Below are 20,996 nucleotides of genomic sequence, written 5' to 3'. Positions count from 1 at the left end.
AAACATGTGTAGTACCCTTTTCTTTCACTTGTTTCTTCACAAAATAAATTCTAATTCGTTTAAATCAAGTAAATGCGTTGTTCGTTCCTTCCTCAATTCAATTCATTTCTCCTATCTTGTATGACTGGGGGATATGTATAATGTATCCACCAGACCACTACAAATTGGTGACCCGACGTGAGATGAACACGCATTCCCTTCTATACCCTAGGCCGCTACAAAATGGTGACACCCGAACGTGAGATGAACACACATTTCCTTCTAAACTACAAGTTCCGCAACAAACTGGCGACCGACTGACGTGAAACGAACACGCATGATGACCTTACTCTTTTTGAAAGGAATTGTTTTGGGCAAGACGCGCGTTTTATTTGATAAAAAAAAAACAAAAATAAAAACCGAACATTTCAACAAAGAAAAACAAGTGACCTACTACCGACAAGAACCTCAACAATGACGAAACCCCTCGTCAGACTCGGCAGAAAAATATACACGGAGCTGTCGACTTCATACCGAATTTTTAAAAAAATTCGAGCTCGACAAACATTTTTCACGGTTTCCTGACATTACCCTGCAACAAACGCGAGGAGCAAAATCACATAGGCCTATGCAATTCTCTTCCGCACAGCAGATGCAACAACCAGGAAACAATTACAGGACATCCCTATCAACACATAGGAAGAAGCTGAATTAACAATGAGTTGAGATGCACCACGCACACGGATAAACCCACAACTGGAAGTTCCGTTGACACCGGCAACTGGAAACCCATTCAACATGAACGAATGCACAACAAACGCCCGTACAGACAATGTACACACACTACCTCAGACTCACATGTGAAGACAATGGCAACTGGAAACATGTTCAACACGAATGAATGCACAACAAATGCCTGTACACACACTACCACGGAGTCATTTGCGAAGACACTGTTAACTTGACACACAACGTCAACACGAAACAAAAATTGTCCTTCCAAACGAACAATTCACTTCACTGTCCAAGCAACTCGTTGCACATGTCAGCACATAACAAACAAAATAAATGTCAGCCTAAAAAAAAAAAAGTAAGCGCTTTTTTCAACGCGTAAGTAAATATCTTTTTTTATGAACACTCCGTTTTTGACGTTTTTTTAAACAACCACACCAAAAAAAAAAAAAAAAAAGAACAGGACGAAAAGTCGACTGCCGAAAACATTACTTACAAATATATATATATACACTGCATATTTTTTTTTTTCCTAGGAAGGAGAGTATTGTGGGAGCCTTTTCTAGTCTCACACAAAAACATGCGTTCACATCTCAAGCCATATTTCTTGTCATATACATATGCACACACAAACATACGCGCACATGTAATCACAAGTAGATATATGAACGTTCGCGTACAGACACTCACATTCATGTGTATACACACGCATGCTAACGTACACACATGTACTCACATGTACACGCACACATACGCACACAAGAACAACGTCACTTCCCCTTTCAAAGGAAATCCACACATGTGCAAAAGACCACCGGAAACAATTATAAAAGCAAGAGCAATAAGCAGCATCTTTTTTTTCGGACCAGCTCTTGAGCTGGGAGGTTCGGCTAACCAGCTGCATCCCTTTTGGGAGGCGCGCGCTCACGCGCGTCACGTCCCCTGCTACTATGTATGGGCCATGAGCTAACAGACAGTATGTACACTTTATACGCTTTCTATCTCCATGGCCTAGATTGACTTTTTCTCATTCTCTCTCTATACTACAATAGACTTTCCTCCTCACCAGCTAACAGCGAGAGACGCACACCAAACTGGATTGAGTTTCTCTCTTTCTCTCTCTATGACAATAGACTTTCCTTCTCACAAGTAAACAGTGAGAGACGTACGCCAAACTAAACACGTGTAGTACCCTTTTCTTTCACTTGTTTCTTCACAAAATAAATTCTAGTTCGTTTAATTCAAGTAAACGCGTTGTTTGTTCCTTCCTCAAAGCAATTCATTTTTCCTTTCCCAATTCAAATCATTTCTCCTATTTTGTACGACTGGGGGATATGTATAATATATCCACCAGTCAGTCCACTACACTCCCCTCTGCAACAAGGTAAAAGTTAGCTTACACACATCAGAGAAAGTGAGGTGGGAATGCATAATTACTATTAACTCTTTTCTCTCTTCTTGCAAATCGGATAATTATTATAGGATTATCAGACAATTATGGTACATGTATATGTATTTTTTTATTAGTTAGATGTGTACTTATCGCAGTTTCTGTTTCTGCTATTTTCAGATCTTGATGATTGTTTAATCAACGAATAAAGATTGACAAATAAAGAAGACTCTTATTTAATTATTACATTGTCTATTTCTCCCTCCCTGCATTCGTCACGTAATATGCACTCTCTTCGACTCGTTGATCTAGTATCGGTGGTTTTTAGCTTCTCATTCTTTATAAATTAAAAAAGAAGAAAACGTGAAATAAAAACAAAAGTTTAAAAAATTCCCAGTCAACGCTGGGTAGATAAAACAAGTTTTTAATAAAAATAAGATTTTAAAAAATATACTAAACTAAGTTTCATGTAGTCGTATAAATTTCCAAACTAGAAAAACATTTAAAATAATGAGTTTGTCAGAGAGAGAGAGAGAGAGAGAGAGAGAGAGAGAGAGAGAGAGACTTTATTTTCTATGTCGATGCGTACATTTAATTTATAGTGCTTTTGCTCTTCCGTACTACTAGATTGCCTATCTGTGCTCATCCCCTCTCCTATGACAGATGTGTATGAAACTGGTAGATGAAAAGACTTATAGAGGTCGGAGAAACCGTCCATAAACACTACATACAGAAGTGGGTAATTAGTACTGAACCCTCGTCTGTTATGTGTTTTCATGTTTCGAAGAGATTCCGAATAATCTAATTGAAAACAAGGGTCGGTGTGGCCACGGGAGAAGGTCGTATTGCGAGAGCGTGACAATGTACGGAGGCGGAGTGCAATCAAAAATGTAAAATAGCACATGACAAAGATTGAAAGAAGAGAAGCAGGTTTTACAAGGCGGTTTTTCAAACGACAACAACGACGACGGAGCCTCCCAAAATCTCTCCTCTTTCGTCGTGTAAATTGTTTTACTCTTTTTTTTCCTCTGACAAGCCCTGTATTTTTTTTTTTTTTCGTTTTTGAAACCAGGATTTTCCATCTTGTCGGAGACCATCTTTTTTTTGGCCAACGGATTTCGTTTTTCTAAGAAAAAAAAAAATCATCTCGGACTAAATGGCTACTGTGGATTCTGCTGATGACCCACAGAAGAGACAAGGTACCAGGTAAGGATAAAACTGGACAATTCCATAATTCTAACTCTACAAAAAATAAAATCCATAAACGAAACCCAATCTTTTCCGTGTTCATCCCATTCCTTCCTGAAGTTAATTCTCGCTCTTTTAACTGAAGTCGATATTATTCCAGATGCTAATGTTTTGAAGTGGCCATAAATTGGGGGTTCTAATCAAAGAATAATTATAATTACAAACTAATCCCCCATTTCATATATACATTCTTTCTATGTAAAAAAAAAATATTTACTTACAATAATTTTATTGTTTTCGATCTTTATTTCTTGATCAATAATGTTGCTTGATTTTTATAAATTTCTCCTATAGTTATTCGATGATTTAAAAGTAAATGGCACAATCCTTTAACTTTACGTGACTGAAACATGAATTAATCAAAATTGTTAAATTTTCTAATTCGCTATTGTTTATTATTTATAAAAACTAAATGTCAGTGTTGCTGAAAAAAAAAGCGCTAAAAATGTAGTTATCTCCCTTCTCTATTTATATCGGCCATCCTTATTTATGCAGAAACTTGCTGCAACTTTAACTGTTAATATCTATTTACTAAAAACTGAGTCTAAGTAAAAACAACAACAAAACAAAACAAACAAAAAAAAACAAAACAAAAAAACAACAACAAGAAAAAACGTTTAATGCCAAAACGCATTTAACTCCAAATAATTTAAGTGACTAAAACAGGGTTTAGCCGAAATATCTATTCCGGTTCTAATCATGGAATTTTGTTGTCTCCATTCCTGATGACATTAATGACAATTCACAAACTTCTAATAAAAATGTAAACAAATGTAAAAAAAAAAAAAAAACCCAAAAAACCCGCAAACTTTTTTTTTTTTCAAATTAAACTTACAATGATTCTGTCTAGATTTATTTTTAATAAAATTTTTTTTTATATTTTCTCAAATATAAAACGAAAACCAAATTTGAGAAATTAATGCTGATTAAAATCTCTTTCTAAAATAGAAAACGTTAACATTTTTTGTCTTATTTTTATTAAAATCAAACTACAAAAATTTATTTTTTACACAAAAAAGTTTTTTTTTTTCGGGGGGGGGGGGGGTATTGACTGAGGAAGTGTTGTCACGTGACTAACCACCGCAAAATGTTTCGGCAAAAAAAAATATTTGAAGACAATAACAATTTTGACATTTACAGTTCAAAAAAAGTGTCAAATCTTAGGTAATTCAGTTTGTTAAAATAACGTTATTATTTTGAAACCCATTCGCCGGGGGGTGGGTGGGTGCTAACTATCCTGTACTTTCACCTAACAATTTAATAAAGATACCTTTAAATTTGAAATAAATCTGAAAATCAAAAGAAAAAAAAAATAACACAGTCCATAAACTTTGTTCCAAATCGTTTCCTTAACAATAAACATTTTTATTTAAAAAATTGGTACTTCTGCAGTCCTGCCTGCACTTATTGATCCGTGCTGAAATAATAACGTTATTATTTAAAAAGCCATTCTTAACATGGGGAGGGGAGGGTATTTTGTACCTATTCTGTACAATTGAAAAAAAAAAAAAACAAATCATAAAACTTTAATTAAACTTGGAAATACGATTTAAAAAATAGCGCGGATCAGTAAGTGCATTAGCACCAAAAAATTATAAAAATAGAACCTTTTTTTTTCTCCTTGCAAAACCAAATTTTTTTTGTCATCCAATACCGACACATTGTAGATTTCAATTTTGCAAATTAAATTCTATTTAATTTAGAAAAAAGAACTACCTACCTATTGTATTTAATTTAACATTTTTCTGTAAAAATTTTCTGTGTGTACTTTTACTTTGTAAACCCTTTGCTTCACGTAAAAATAGAAAAATAAAAAAATACGATCCTTTTTTTTTTTTTATTCGATTACAATACGTCATCACTCTGAAGAAATAGAAATGTAGATTTTGGAGTTCGTGTTTTTCATTTTACTACATAAATATAACAAAATGATCACCCACTTCTTGACTAGAAAGCATTATTGAACATCCAGTGTTTGGCCACAAAGCATAGAACAGAACGGGTAACCATTTTTGTATTTTCCAAATAGCAGTTATTTTGGAAAATGTTTTAATCGATCTATCCTATGACGAAAAACTGTTTTAAAGTCTAAAATATATTTTAGCATTTTTTTCCCAGTGTAATTGCATAAATTTATTTCTCTTGACAGCGTGTTTCTGTCGGGGGAGGGGGTATTTTTATTTTTTTACGCCGATTTTAATCTCATTAAAAATCTTCATATTGCGCTATGTATTTTCACCTGAAGTTAAAACTTTGTGCTTATTTTATTTAGTAAATAAAGTCACCTATTTGATTAATAGTATTAATCAAATATTTAGTGAAATGAACATAACTGTTAATTTAATTACGAAATAAAATTCACCATAATGCATTTCAGTTTTACAAAACAAAGTTGGTGGATGGTGAAGTGAAATCCCATTCTACAAAGTGACCGTTTTTATTGGAATAATAGTTTGTTCTTGCCCGCATTTCATCACGGTGCCTTAAGCGACAAATTAAACCACTCCCGACCCAAAAGTAGGAGGTCATTTTCTTCCTACAAAGGCAAATATCTGTATTTAGTTCTCTCCCACTGCAAGAACTGTGGCACTAAGGTCGAAAAGGGTCACAAAGGCCAGAATCAGTTGGTAGACTGGCTTCACTCTGATAAAAGTATCTTGGTTTGCCAGCGCTCATATTTAGGGCAGGTGGACAAACATCAATCTGTGAGAAATTGAGTAGATGCTTTGTTAGTGATCACGATACAATTTTCTAAAATTCATTTTTGCAACGAGAGGATAAAAAATTAAAATTCAAAGCGAAGTAAGAGTTGACCCCCCCCTTAAAATTTCAGAATATTACTACTTGTTAGGAAACTATCAGACCGGGCAAAATACTGTTAAAAAAAGTTGGTAATGGTCATAAAGTGAGTGATCAGTTTACATTTAATTTATATAGGAAACTAATCACCTCTCTATAAATTTTAGATATTTGGGAAATAAATCGCCTTCCCCACTCCAAAAATGCGAAATTCTCTAGCGACATGAAAAATACACAGAAAAAAGGCGTTTACTCAGATTGGCACTTATAACGATAAACAAAAATGAAGAAAAACTTTTATATTGTACATACTTTTTACGGAATGAACATTTCATATTCTAAAAATAAAAAATTGATCAAGTAGTTTTTTTATTTACGAAAAATAAATTTGCCCCCCTTTTTTTTTTTTTTTTTTTTACGACCTAACCCATGTTAAGAACGGGTTTCGGAATTAACACCTCCAACTTCGAAAACCGTTCTTAACATGGGGAGTTAGGGTCTGTAAAAAATACCTCAACCGTTTTTACCGATAAGTTACAGACGAGGCAATATTTTACTAGAGAGCATAAGAGTAGGTAATCAGTGATTATTTTGACAAACCACGTGCATTAAGGTTATCTGCCCTTGTACTGAACTTTTTTTTTTTTTCACTCCCATCGAAACAATAAAATTTGATTTACACTAATAAAATAAAAATAAAACTACTTGATCAAAGTATATGATTTTTGGAAATTTTCATCTCCTTTCCTGACTAGTACGTAATTTTAAATGCCGCCATAAGTGCTAATCTGAATAAGCCCCCCCCCCTAAAAAAACAAAAAAAAAAAAACAAAAAAAAAAAAAAACAGGAGGGTCCCGGAAAAAAAAAATGAGTACGAACAAGCATCCTTAATGAGATCGTCTTAGCGTGGATTTCGTAAATAGACCTTAAGCGACAACTAATGTAAACCTAGGGTTTTTTTTTTTTTTTTAAATAAAGTATTTTTTTATTCTTTGGTCTGTTTCTCTCGGGGTAAATCTTTCTTTTCCTTTGGCAACTAATAGTAATATTATTATTCACCAATTGAAGTTGTTGCACGTGAGTTTTTATGCAAGAATGTCCTTATTTTGGACAAATTCTATTCGACCCTACGCTCACAAGTATTTCCTTCTTCTGGACTAGAGTATTCCCAATATTTATAAAAAAAATTCCAGCATATAGTGCCCCCCCCCTTTCTTTTTTTTTTTTTCTTTAACTAATGAGAGACAGGTATTTGAGATACCAGAGTTTGGCGAGTTGATATGCTGTAAAAATCAATCTTTTCACATTTGCATAAAAGTTGTTAGAACGCTCTGTCCCATTGTAAAGCTGCTCCCCCCCTATAAACTGCCCTTTATTTCTTTTGACTTCCACAGCAGCAAGGTGAGACCTCAACATCGTTTATAGTGGACAGTGAGAAGCATTTTTGATAGGTGCCACATTTGCCATGATCGGACTCTGTAAGTTTTCCTCTGTGAAGTTACCTTAACACTGTCGAAAAACCACTCTCTCTCTCTCTCCTAAATGAGGTAATGCTTGGGAAGATTGTCCTCTGCACCAAATTAATAACAAGTGTGATTATGCCTCGTGTGTGTTTTTCGCCTCGATATGACCTGCACATCAGATTTTTACTATTTAGCAATTATTTATTGAGGTAAATACTTGAACGAACTTTTAAAATGTTAAATCTACCACAATGCATTTCGGTTTCTAGTTAAACAAGTTAGCTGTTGAATCGCTTCTTAATTGAAGAAAAAAAGTAGATGAATACAATAGTCAACACTTGAGAACTCATAAAATTTTTCTGTAAATATAACTTATGAAGTGCATTAGAATGAAATTCCCTCTTGAACTTGCCTCATTTTAAACCGAGGAAACAATTTGTTTCTTTTTTTTGGGGAGGGGGGGTCTGTAAAAGTAATTAGGTTGAACTTGTAAACCTTAATGAAATAGCGAAACTGTAGAGGAAAAATATATCCACCAAAGATAATGAGAATCAGTTCATACATAATATATCAACTTCATTTATGTCAAAGATGTTTTGTCCATATGTAGACTTGAGTTTGTATATAAGCTGTCGCTATATTTTAGTAGTCCATAACTCATGTTGTTGCTGAGATGCCAGTAACCAAGCGGCCACAGGTATTTTTAGTTCACATGCAATGAATCTATATCAGTAACAATGTTGTGGCTAACAAAGTTTGTTTGGAAAATTGAGTCTCATATTGCTGACTATACTAACAGGTGATCAGCTCCCAGGGCAAACTATATATGTATAATACCCCTCCCCTGTAATAAAACTAGGCAGGTTTGGTAGAGAATTGTTGCATGCACAGATATTATGTAGTGAAAATGATGTGAAACTAGGGAATAATGGACTATTTTCATTGACTTATCATACAAGAAGTGGGCTTCCTCCTATGAGGAGAGTTACATAGACAAGGGTATGTTCTTGGAAAGAGAACAGGGAGGGGATGTATAGCTTATACACATAACATCTCCCGCCTTATGGGGAAAGGGAATTTTTTTTTTGTATGTTGTGTGAAAAGAGGTGAAGTGTCCTTAGTTGAAAATTGGCTGTATGTCATTCTCTTTGTTTCTTTGACGGGACATTCTGCTTCTGAGTGCCTCTAAGCAGTCCTTGTCAGTTGTGTTGGGAATGAGTGTGATTGGATATTTTTTCTTATTCTGGCTTCCTCTCACTCTCTCTACTCGTGTGGAACTGGCTCACTTCTCTGCCTGTGCCCTGCTATTTCAGTTTCCTTCCTTTTTTTGCACCTCCATATGAGTTTGAATAGTTGGGTTTTAGTAAGGTCTTTGTAGTTGGTACCATTTACTTTGTGCATCAGTTTAAAAGTCTGTGTTGGGCTAGTGTTGAAACCTTCAGTTGATATATTGCAAAGGTTCAGTAGCTCCAGTAGTAGATTCTTTCCTGTGGCATTGCATTTCTGCAATAGGCAATTTATTATTTTAGCAATTGCCACCTTTAGCTTGACTATTGCTTGGGAATGTCATTTCATGTGTAAACACCCAATCTCTTGAACCTTTTGAATGTGCTAGATGAGAATTGTCTGAGACGAGTGCCTGGTGAACTGACAATTGATCACTGCATCTGAGGTTGATTTTTTTTAGTTTGTCCACTTTGAAAAAAAAAAATAAAATGACTATGCTGGTCCATTGTGACTCGATATTTACTTCCACCTAATGAGTTAATGTCAGCAGCGATTCATTGCCAGGGTCATTTTGATACTTTTGTGATTATAAGAGTTTTGCTGGTTGACAATCTGCATATATTGCATAGGTGGCACACACGTGTACATATTGCCATGTTTCAGCAAACATGCTTTGCCAGAATATCAGGTGTCTTGCTCTTTTGGGGCAAGAGTTTATGCTTAGGTTGTCAGCGTGCAATTTTTGTTTAATTTCTGCTCTTATGGCAAATGGAATGAGGTCTTAAAGTTAAGAAAAAATGGAGTTTTAAAAATGTGCCTGAACCCTCCTGATCTCAACAAACATTCGTCACTATGTCATGCTTATTCTCGAGGTTGCCTTACATGACATGAGAGATGCAAAGGTATTCATTAAGGCAGATCAATCAAGATATTGGCACATTGAACTTGAAGCATCCATTAACATGACTATATTCCAAAAATAGATTCCATTGGTGTTGAATATCTTTTTATCTGACCTCTGCAATTGAAATACTCCAAAGGAAGCTGATCGAGCAATTCCAGGATATTGCTGATGACCTGGTGGTTTATGGAATGAACCAGGAGGAAGATGACAGGCGGCTTCATAACCTACTCCAGAAATGTCAGACAACAGAGGTAAAACTAATCCCTGAGAAATTGGAAATAGTCCTGGATGCCATTCAAGGAAAGTAAAATGGTTATGCAGAAAAAGACTGAGGCATCGCTGACATGCCAGCACCAGAGACCATTGAAGACCCGTGTAGATTTTTGAGCATGATTGACCATGTTGAGAAATTTATCCCAAGCTTTGCGACTGTGATAAAGTCCCTCTATAACTTAACAAAAATGTCATGTGGACATGATCAGTCTGCTTGAAATATGGCCAAAGATTTGATGAGTAGAACACTGGTGCTCTTCTATTATAACCCTCTTAATCTTTAACCTGTTGACCATAGAATTTACTTTTCAATTTATTTTTTCTTTTCAATATAAATTTATCATAGCTTGGAGACTACATTGATAATTTTTAAAAGTTTATGTGAAAGCAGTATACATGAACTATTGAAATCAAGTTAATTTAGTGTAAATGTGTGATGAAAATTGAATTTGAAATAAAATTATGGCTCCTACAATAATTTAAAAATTGTTTAATGGTAGAAAGAAGGTTAAAGAACTCATGGAAATGATACAGAGCTAGAGAGCAGTTGATTGCCTTTAATGACTCTTCATACAGAAAGTGAAGAGTTACAAATGAGGGACGTGATAAAAGGAGAGAAGTGTGTGTGTATTTCTTATACACATAACAAGAATGTTATTCTAATGCGTTTTTATATAATTTTCATACAAGTTTTTACTTTTTACCTGAATTTGAAATGAATTCAATTGAATTGAAATTCATTTAAAACTTAACTTTAAAATTCCTTAAAAATAAATTAATCTTGTATACTAGTAAAAAAAAAAAATAATGGTTCCTAGTGTTTAACAAAACAATTATGAATTTGGGGCTGTTCATCTTTCTTAGCCTATTTCTCAACTGGTGTATGAAGGCTGTGATTATATTTTTTCAGCCTAGTTTCCATTTCAGCACAATGTACAATGTAACTAGCTATAACATTTTTGTTTTTTTAAGTATCATTTTATTATGAAAATAGTTTAACTAAAAATAATTTATTTAGAGACTTACCAAAAGTTATTTAACTCTTTAAATGACTGAGCTGGTGCATCAGCTACTGCATCTCGCTCTTAGACAGGGCTGAATAAAGAGTCTCCAACTTAATAGGTTCTACACTGTCAGCCAAACTCCGACCTCTGTCCCATTGACTAAATGTTGCATCCCTGTGTCTATTTTACAAGTATTGTAATGGAAGGTGTTTGTACAAACTCCAAGCCTTTGCATCCCCTGCACGTAAATACTCCCGACTAACCTGGCAAGCAACAAAGTCCCACCCCTATACAGTAGAGATCCCTAAATGTTGGAAGGCCTTCTACTCAAATAGTTTCTTCCCTCAAACTGCTAAACTTTGGAATTCTCTCCTGGGTCCCTGCTTCCTTGACTGTAATGATATGCACAAGTTCAAGTGTAATGTGAACAGACCTTTTGCTGTTTAACTTCCTACTTAATAGCTCTGCAAAGTTGGTCCTAAATAGTAGCCCCTTGCATCCAAGTGCTGCTGTGTCTTGTTTGAGCTGAAAAAGCAGTGGGGGAAAAAAAAGGTAGACTTTGTTTTCCAAGACATGATAACAAGATAATTTAAACGTTAAAAACCTACTTTCATTGACTGAACTGTTTTAAGTTAAAAACAATTATTGATTTATTTTCAATTAAACAATAATTCCATTAATGTTTTGGCGCTTAGCAGTCCTGCCCCCATGGCTGCGAGGGTGAATTAATGTGTTATAACAAAACTATACAAAATGATATGAAGGTTACTGAAACTTCAAATGAAAAGAACATTCAATTTGTGTTGTTGCGTGATGACTTTAAGTAAAAATGGCACAAGTGACCAAATAAGTAAAATGGCACATAGGAAAAAATGTAGATGAAAATCTCCAATTTTATTTTGCGATTTCGTGTGAACACACTGAAAAACTTGCAACACAATTATTTTAGCTTTTAGACTTCCACATAGCATAAAATGAGCACCTGTTAACAAGCCATTGTCTAGCTGAATGGTATTTTAAGGGCATATAACCATTTTTTTTATTTGTTAAGGGAGATAATTATTATGGGAGGGGATAAAAACTTTCTTTAATCCAACTAATTCCTAAGTCCTGATGGCAACAACCTTCCCCTAAAGATGGTTACATCTAAGACCTTAACTAGAACAGTTATATGTTGGTTCAAACGCTATCTGGTCAAAAAGTGAGTGATCATCTTCCACATGGGACGGATATATATTATGCTTGTCTCTTATACAGCCAACAACTCGTAATATATCATACATGTATTTCTAGTTGTGTGCCTTGTTCAAAGAATGAACCACTGAAAACCTGATTCATGACAACTGAACCAATTCATCTTCCACACAATTCATCTTCTGCTTCTCTCATTCAATGTTCTTGATTTCTCATGTCCCTTTTTTCCTGTTCACTGGGGCAATTTTTTTATTGCGCACAATACATTATAATGAGAATAATGGAAATAGTATTCCAATGAGAGAGATGAAAAAAGAAAAATCACATTCGACACACCGGTTCCCATCAGATCACTGAAGTTAAGCAATGATGAGCCTGGCCAGTACCAGATGGGTGACTATTTGGGACTTCCAGGTGTTGTATATGCTCTCCTTTATCTTGGCATTGTTTCCAGTCATCCTGAACTTCTCCTCCTTGCCACTGGATTCAAGCAGTGCCAATTCAGGAGAAGTGTGGTTGGGGATTGTGCAATGCTTGCCACACAATTAAACGCGCCACTGCCTCTACAGAGGGTATCCTTTGTCTTTCGAGACTGAATGGAGGACGATATATATATATAGAGAGAGAGATGAAAAAGGAATAAATCAAGTTATGTTCAACGTTTTTCTTTATTGTAAGTCTTCTTCTGGATGAATGAATTTAAGAAAATAAAATATCAATACAATCTTTGAAAATATATTTGTTGTGAAAAATATGGCTTCGTTCTATTTCAGAACAAAAAAAAGCTGTTGAAATTCCAAAAATGTTAGTCTTGTGAAGAGAGTAAGATTTGTTTAATGTCATGTAGCCGTTAATATATTTAAAAGAGATATGATGTAATTTATATTCTTTTTGGAATAAATATGGCCATTTATGATTCAAATGTAAATGTGTAACTGAAATGAAATGAGTGTATTTTTGTTATGTTTATTTACTGATTATATGTATTAATTATTATAGGTGGTGTTTTTTATGGCGTGAGAGTTTTGTACCATTTTAAAAAAAGAAGCTTCAAATGAACAGCTAATATTTTTAAAAAATTTATAACAGCATACGAAAACAATGAAAATGCGAAACCAAAATTGTGTTTACATTATCGACGCCTTAAAACAATGTTCCTATGTAGTGACGTTTTTTGAAGCTGTAAACACACTCGTGTTTAAAAAATCTAGCAAAAATCAACTAATGGTCAGATTTGCATGAAATTTTCGATACTTATTCATTTTTAATATAACTTACATATTAAAAGTATGTTCCGTTAAATACATGAGGGTAAATTAAAAAAAGAAATTATTTTTTTTTAGATGTTTTACCCCCCCCCCCTTATATTTTGTGTTATGAAAACTGAACAAAATAAATTTAGGTCCACAAAAATTGTAACATTTTATAAAGCTGAAATGTTTAAATAATTAAAAATGTGTGTGTGTGTGTGTGTGTGTGTGTGTGTGTATATATATATATATATATATATATATATATATATAACCATTACAAAATTTACTTACCTTGAAGTTGTAAATAAAAAATGGATATAAAATCAATGTTATTATGTTTGAAAAAGAAAATCAACATTTTTTTCTCAATAATATCTTCTCTATATAAATAAAAGGAACTCATTTTTTCCCCTCTAACTTTGACCTTAATAGGATTAAAAATCATGACATTATATGCAAATGTAATGCGTACAAACTGTAGCACATTATCTGAGATGTGCTGTAGGCCTATTACCTCTACAGTTGCTCGACAATGGTACATTCCTATATTTTTCTGGTGAGAATCCACTGCCAAAATCGGTCAGATTCAATGGAAGTTGCAACATCTTTTCTCTCTATTAGATTCCTCCTTTCCCCATTCCCCATTTACACCGCAGTGGATGCGTTCACAAGGAACAGTACGCGGAAACACCGGTTTGGAATCATACAAGGTTATTTATGCCGTTTTTTTCCCCCTGATTTATGCTTTCTGTTTTTCCCATAATAAAATAAAAAGAAAACGCGATTATTTTCTTTTTGCTTTTTTTTAGTTAATGTAAGACGCAACCTGCGAGACTAACCACTTCTTACTTCCGGTTTTACCGACTCCAACCGTGAAATCTAACTATGACCTTTATTAGTGCTTTCAACTCAACATTTACTTATACACAAAGAACTCATTCTTTTCACTTGCATTACACTTAAATTAAAACAAATACATACATTTAGAATTCAAGAAAACAAAAACAAATCATTTAGAATTCGAGTGTGATGCTTGACTACTGAAACTAAACTAAAACAAACTTCACTGCGGAATTGATATTGACCTAATTCATTTTTGGGTTAATTCATCACGTTTTTTTTGTTGTTTTTTTGCGCTTCCGCCTCAATGATTAGAGTTCGAGCCCCCCTTCCCCCCACCCCGAAATTTTTTGGATTTTTCAAACACCCGGGCACCGCCGGACCGTTCGTATTGCATCACGTTCATTTTTATAATTGTTTTTGTTTTTTCACAATTTTTTTTTTAATAGTTTTAACATTGTTTTTGTAATATTTAAAGAGAGTTATTACTTCGCTAACACCGTGCAATGCCGGGTACCCCGCTATTATATTATAATTAGTTAAATTACAGCAAAAAGCAGAACTCTAAAAAAATAACTTTTTAAAAATTTAAATAGAATAAAATTCCAATATTCTGCGATATGAAGTTTTAAATGTAGATTTTAGAGTAAGGTTTTCCAATTTTTTTGGCAATTATAAAATAGCTAATTTAACTACAGCTTGAAATTATTTTAATTGTTAAAAGATGCTTATTTCTAGGGGTGGGGTTCAATTTGATTTTAGCGCCAATTTTCAAAAAATGTACGGAGGCCTCTAATTAACATAAACAATAGCAAAAAATACTGTTTCTCTGATTAAAGCAATTAGCAGCTTCCGTAAAAAGTATGCATAATTATACGTAGACACAAAATGATGATGTGGCGTTACCTGGGAATATTTTGCTTTTAGTTGTTCATTTTATTTTATTTTTTTTAAATAGGATTTTGAAAAATTAAAAAGTACACTTTAGCTAATCAGAAGTAATTTTTCATCTTTTGGAAGAGTTATACAAGGGAAATGCGAGGCAATCTAAAATTTAATGATTTTCAGACTTGGGGCTTTTATTAAATAAACTTATCTTCAAATAATTTTTTAGAATTTTTTAGAATTACATTTAAAAAAAAACAACAAAAGTACAAAAATCTTTGATGTGCGCACTCTTCACAATGTAGTGATAATTGTTGGTATTTAGTTAAGAAATCAGTCGAATGATAGAGCAAGCATGATAGCAAATGTGTTTAGGAGAGCACTCTAGGCTGGTCCCAGGCAATCTGAGGTACTGCGGTACTATAACATTCCCCTGTTTAGTTGCATATATATATTTTTGTCTTTGATTTATAGCATGTGATGGTGTTATGATCTATGGGATAAAATTAGTGTGTTCTTATAGTTTTGCCCGATTTAGTTTGAAGTGAACCATATTTATTTTTGTCTACCGTAGTTCTGATGATGTTGGGTTTGGTGATTTTGTCTCCAACATCAATCTTCTTGTGCTACGAGATTAGGCTGTCTGAAAATACTAGCTTCCTGATCAAAAATGCACCAAACGTTACAGGTGACTGGAGATCGCCTTTGAATTAAATATCCCCATGACATTTCCTCCTTTGGAGGAAGCCAGTTCAACCTGCCTGAGGTAAATGCCTTACAACAACACCAATATCAATCACTGTTGGTCTTATCATGTCCTTTATGTTGTAAGGTTTGGGGATATCAAAGTAAACCTTTTTTTTTTTTTTTTTTGTTACCAGAAGTTGTATGGCATGTAAATGATGCGATTGTGGCATAGTCTAGTTCCATCGGGCAACTCTACTATGTAGCTTCTAATGATGGTTCCAGGGTGACATTTGTTGAGTTTATTTAGTACCAGTACACACTGATATGGAAATAATAGTGGTAATTTTCTGGTTCCGCTATAATGGTTATGATGGGTTTTTTATGCTTACTGGTCTCTCATGTAACTGTCATGTGATGTTCTTTCCTGGTTCTGATCGGCTGGGTAAGGTGGTTGGTATAGGTCTTCCAAAAAGTATTTCAGCTGGTGATGATAGTTTACTGTCTATTGGTGTTGCCTTAATCTGTAGCAAAGCAAGTTGGATGTTAATTCTTTTTTGCATTTTTATTATTGATTTAATCTCTCTATGAAGCCATTGCTTCTGGCATAGTGAGGTGAGCTTGTGATGTGCCTGATGCCCCAGTAATTGAAGTTTTGGAAAGCCTGTCCAGAGTAACACGGACCATTGTCCGTCATAATTTCATCTGAACGACCAAAAAGCAAGGTACAATATTTCATTTCATCTGCCACTGCTTTGCTGGTTACTCATGTTGGCGTTTTATCGATGATTAGGTACTTGTCGATGGTGAGCAGAAATTGCTGCCCATCACTCTCAAATATGTCTGATGCAATGAACTTTTAAGGCGGAGAAGAAATGTTGTGTGACAACAGTGGTTTGTTCCTAGCAAAGTGTGCACGGCATTGCACATCCTTTCAATATTTTTACTGATATTGACCCCGTTTTCTATCGCAAGGTTTTTTTTCTCTGTCTTGATGGACATGGTGGAACTAGTATAGAATATCTTCCCTCATGGAGTCAAGAATGAATACTTGTTTGCCCTTGAACAGGATTCCAGATTCAACGACCAGTTCATTGTAGAAGAACCAATATGATCTGATCTCAATAGGTAATTCACAGATATTATCTGGCAATCCCTGGTATATGATCTCCTTAACAAGAGTCATAGTTGGGTCTTTTGTTGTTTTGTTTCGGAACATTTCCTGCTTTTAGAATGAAGTTGACAGTTTGATTCTCATCAACTTGTTTTTGCTACCTAGTCTGTATATTACTTGGTATAGGTAACCCTGGATCTTCAATAGCATTCTCTGTAGCTGGTGGGTGTTAAATGCAATGAATTAGCACATATTCTAATCAGTGGTTTATGATCTGTGATGATAGAAAAAATCTTTCCTGTAGAGGTAAGTTTGGTATTGTTGAATAACATATACATCTCTTGTTAGATGTTGTATCTTGTTTGTGTATCAGTTAATGTTTTGGATTCAAATGCAACTGGTTTGCCATCTTGGATCAGTGCCACTGCGAAGCATCCATCTCCAGTGATGTGGGTTTAGTCTGATCATAGTATGAAAGGCATGTGTCATCAGTAATCATTTCCTTGGGCTGATCGTAGCACTTTTGAGCGTCAGGGTCTTAAATTCATAGTGATTAGAATTTAAGAAGACTGAGTAATGGGTAAGCCTTTTCAGCAAAGTTTAGAATATATGGGAAAAGGTAATTGAGCATACCTAGAAAAGTAGTTCCTGGATTTGGTTCAATTCCAGTAAAGGTGTATATGTTTCCAAAAAAGATACTGGGTTGTTTTATTAAACACTTCTTGCTGTTTAATACAAGTCCAGTTTTGGCTGCTCGAGCCATGAGGTTGTGCAAGTGTTGGTCATGGTTTTCATTGTTTTGGCCAATTATGGCTACATCTTTGGTTATGCTGGCCATGCCTTCTAGGATTTGGTCCATTTTTTCTTGAAGATATCTTGTGGAACATTGAGATCAAACGATAGACACTTCCAGCATACTCGTCCAAATGGCACCCTGCTGGTTGTCAGCAGCTGTGATACCCCGTCCAGGTGGAATAACCAGTATTCTGCCTTGGCATCAAGTTTACTGAACACCTTAGCTTTTTCACTGTCTGTATTTTATGCAGATCTTTTGAGGCTGGCATTAATTTTTTGTGGGTCCATGCATATTCAGAAAAACCCATCTATGGAGCAACAGTTTGTGCATTTCTCGCATGCTGCATTTGTGTAGAAGGTCAATGAAAGATTCTATATCTTCCTTTAGTAGGTGATTGGTAGTCCCACTAAAATTTTCAATCCTCTCAAACTGCGTGACATAAGCTGGTTGATAGAAGAGATAGACAATTTAAATACTTTTTAAAGGTGTTCTCATATTTATTAGCTTCAGTTTTCTGTATGTCAGAAGCCTTACAATTGCAGACTGCCGTACTTTTACATCATAAAATGTTGTATTTGTCTATTCTGAGTCCCTGTACTGACATGGAAAGCTGATGGTTCCAAGACATCGCATTCAGTCGCTTTCATATAAGGTGAGTTTCACATGTGGGCAGGGTCGTAGAATGGAGAGGGGTTTTAGTGGTGTTTCATATATCTGTTGGAAAATTCTCAGTGTGACGATTTTCATGTAGAGTGTTCTACATTTCAAGTGAGGTGGTTTGATATTTAGTCATGTAGGCTTTGTCCCTAGGTTTCCTGGTTATACTCTCCATGCAGAGTGGAACTGCTGTAGGTAATCATCTTCATCATTTCCAGTATCAATGTGACTGATGTTTTCCTTTTGTCTCCTGCGTTCAGTTCTCCTTGGGGATTGGTGTCGATGGTTGTGAGACTTACTCCTCTGTCTACTTTTCTTTTCCTGTTCCCTTGATTTAGTCTTTCTGCAGCACTTTGCTCAATGTCCCTTGCTTTCACATAGAAAACACTCATCACTGTATGCTGGGCACTGTAAAGACTTGTATGGCAGTTTCCACATTTCCTGCTTTGGTTAATGTTATATATTCTTTCTGCTTTTAACATTACAAGCTGGTTTGGCTGGTCATTTCCACTGGTAAGGGCTTCATACTTCAAACCTTCAGTTAGTATGTTGGTTATACTGTAGCCTTTTCATTTGCTATAGAGCTCATTCCAGAAAGCATCACATGGTGTTGAGAATATGATGAGCTCTATAAGTCTCTCACTCACTCCTCATCTGTGGATCACATTTTTGTACTAACGTTCTGGTTCATGTAATAAAGTTGGTTAATGATTCATTTGACTTCTGACGGTGTTGCATAAGGTGAAGTCTGTAAATCGTAAAATTGCCATTCACTCTGAGCTACTTTTCAAAGATGCTTGGGTGATTTCTTTTGTTGATCCATTAGGCCACTGTCTCCTATACTATGGCATATTCCCTAGCTTTTGTTTCATCAATTATGCATAGTATAGTATGTATAGTTGTTTTTTGTTTAAAAAAGCACCATGGTTTCACTCAGACCAGTTCATCATTGGTAGGAGATGTGTCGTAATATTCATTACATTTTTTTTTTTCACTTATTTTTTTATCTTTTTCTGACAATAGTTCTCACATTTGAAAAGTATCTATAACAAAAAAACAATGTTTGCAATGTGTATTATTTCACCACGTGGTGTGTTGTATGCTGTATTTCAACAGTATTCCAATACAAAAATAGACATGAAAATGTCTTAAATGTCTCAGCTTATTAAAGCATGCTTCAAGTGAATATGGTATATTATGAATAATTTCTTTTTGTGTTGAAGCTTATTTAGATGTACAAGAAATCTTAGAATTATTAAATTAAGTCGTATCATGTGAAACCAGAACAGATTTAACTTTTTAAAGTTTTTTCCAGTCAGTTTTTTTTTTTTTTTTTTTGATATGTTAGCAAAAATTGAGTTACTTGGTATCTTCGTTTATGCCTCTGCAACAATTGATCAATTTAAATGTTATTCAAAATACATAGACCATTTTGTATAGAAAGAAAAGCTTCCAAAACAATTTGATGAATCGCTAAACATGAAGGAAAGTTATCTTTTTTGACTTATTTATAAATGAAGCGACTACTCAGAAAAATCTTTTGCTTGTAATGAAAAATTCAAAATTTTACCCCAGTTATTTGCTATTATCTTATGAAATCACTTTAGTTTGTGGATTTTAAACTATGAAATATCTCAAATCCCTAAGAGTCGCATATTAAAGTGTGTTTTGATAAATTTAGGCTTTACTCATTTCAAATATGCCAAATATGTTTTGCAAATCTTGTCTTTTTATATAATAACAAAACCAAGCAAATTGAAACATTTTTTTTTTTCTAATCAATGTATTTCATAAAAGTTGAATGGCTGGGCATACATATCCCATTATGATGATTTCTAAGAACATTATTAGCTAAAAAACATTCCATGTGTTAGAACTTGGAAGTGGCAATATTTGAGGTTATATCTCATAATCAAATATACAATTGTCATACTCGGTATGATAAAGAATGTGACATTAAAAACCCCATTTCTGCCTTGGGAAGGGGTGTTTGATTGTATTCTGTAAAACAAAACAAGAGGATTGGACAAACAGAAAGTTGAAAAAAGCTTTCTGATCAATAGGTCAATTGTAGACCCTCTCATCACATACATTGATGAGGTCGGAAAAATCAAATAACCAGTGGAGATTTTAAGAATTTTTTTTTTCTTTTTTTAACTGAATCGGATATTTGGTACACAGTTCATTATAGCAACTTTACATTGACCAGAAATAATTAGTTTTATAAGAATTTGATTACATCTATAACATGACAATAATTTCATTTTTACATTAATTAAAAAAAAAAGATTATTTGGAAAAATAAACTTTTTTTCACCTAGGTAGGGACAGCCCTACCCCCAATTATTAAATAAAAACAAGAATTTATTAAGATGTTTCTTTAGTTGTTTTAAAATTCTTTTCTTAACTATTAACAAACCCTTAAAATGTTAACTTGTTTACGAATAAACTGAAATGCATGTGGTGGATTTAATATCATAATGAAACTATTTTCTTTTTAAATAGTATTTTTAAGTTTGATGTTAGTTTATATTTTTGATTTCAATAAATAAA

The 20,996-nt window shown here is 34.2% G+C and overlaps 1 protein-coding gene across 2 annotated transcripts in view; it reads left to right on the top strand.

Moving 5' to 3' along the window:
• Positions 1 to 2,623: 2,623 nt before the first annotated feature.
• Positions 2,624 to 20,996, top strand: part of LOC145293137 (beta-arrestin-1-like) — a 252,833-nt gene continuing 234,460 nt past the window's right edge. The window contains exon 1 of one of the 2 annotated variants that reach the window (XM_080139545.1): positions 2,624 to 3,307. In XM_080139545.1, the coding sequence (XP_079995671.1) occupies positions 3,258 to 3,307 (50 nt within the window). In that variant the 5' untranslated portion in view covers positions 2,624 to 3,257. The remainder of the gene's footprint in view (positions 3,308 to 20,996) is intronic. The other variant, XM_080139546.1, reaches the window with a different exon arrangement.

Source organism: Euprymna scolopes, chromosome 14 (genome assembly GCF_053919585.1).
Source record: "Euprymna scolopes isolate OS-2025 chromosome 14, ASM5391958v1, whole genome shotgun sequence".
Lineage (NCBI taxonomy): Eukaryota > Metazoa > Mollusca > Cephalopoda > Sepiida > Sepiolidae > Euprymna > Euprymna scolopes.
Note: the sequence above shows the minus strand (reverse complement) of the source record. Positions and strands in the feature narration are given on the sequence as shown.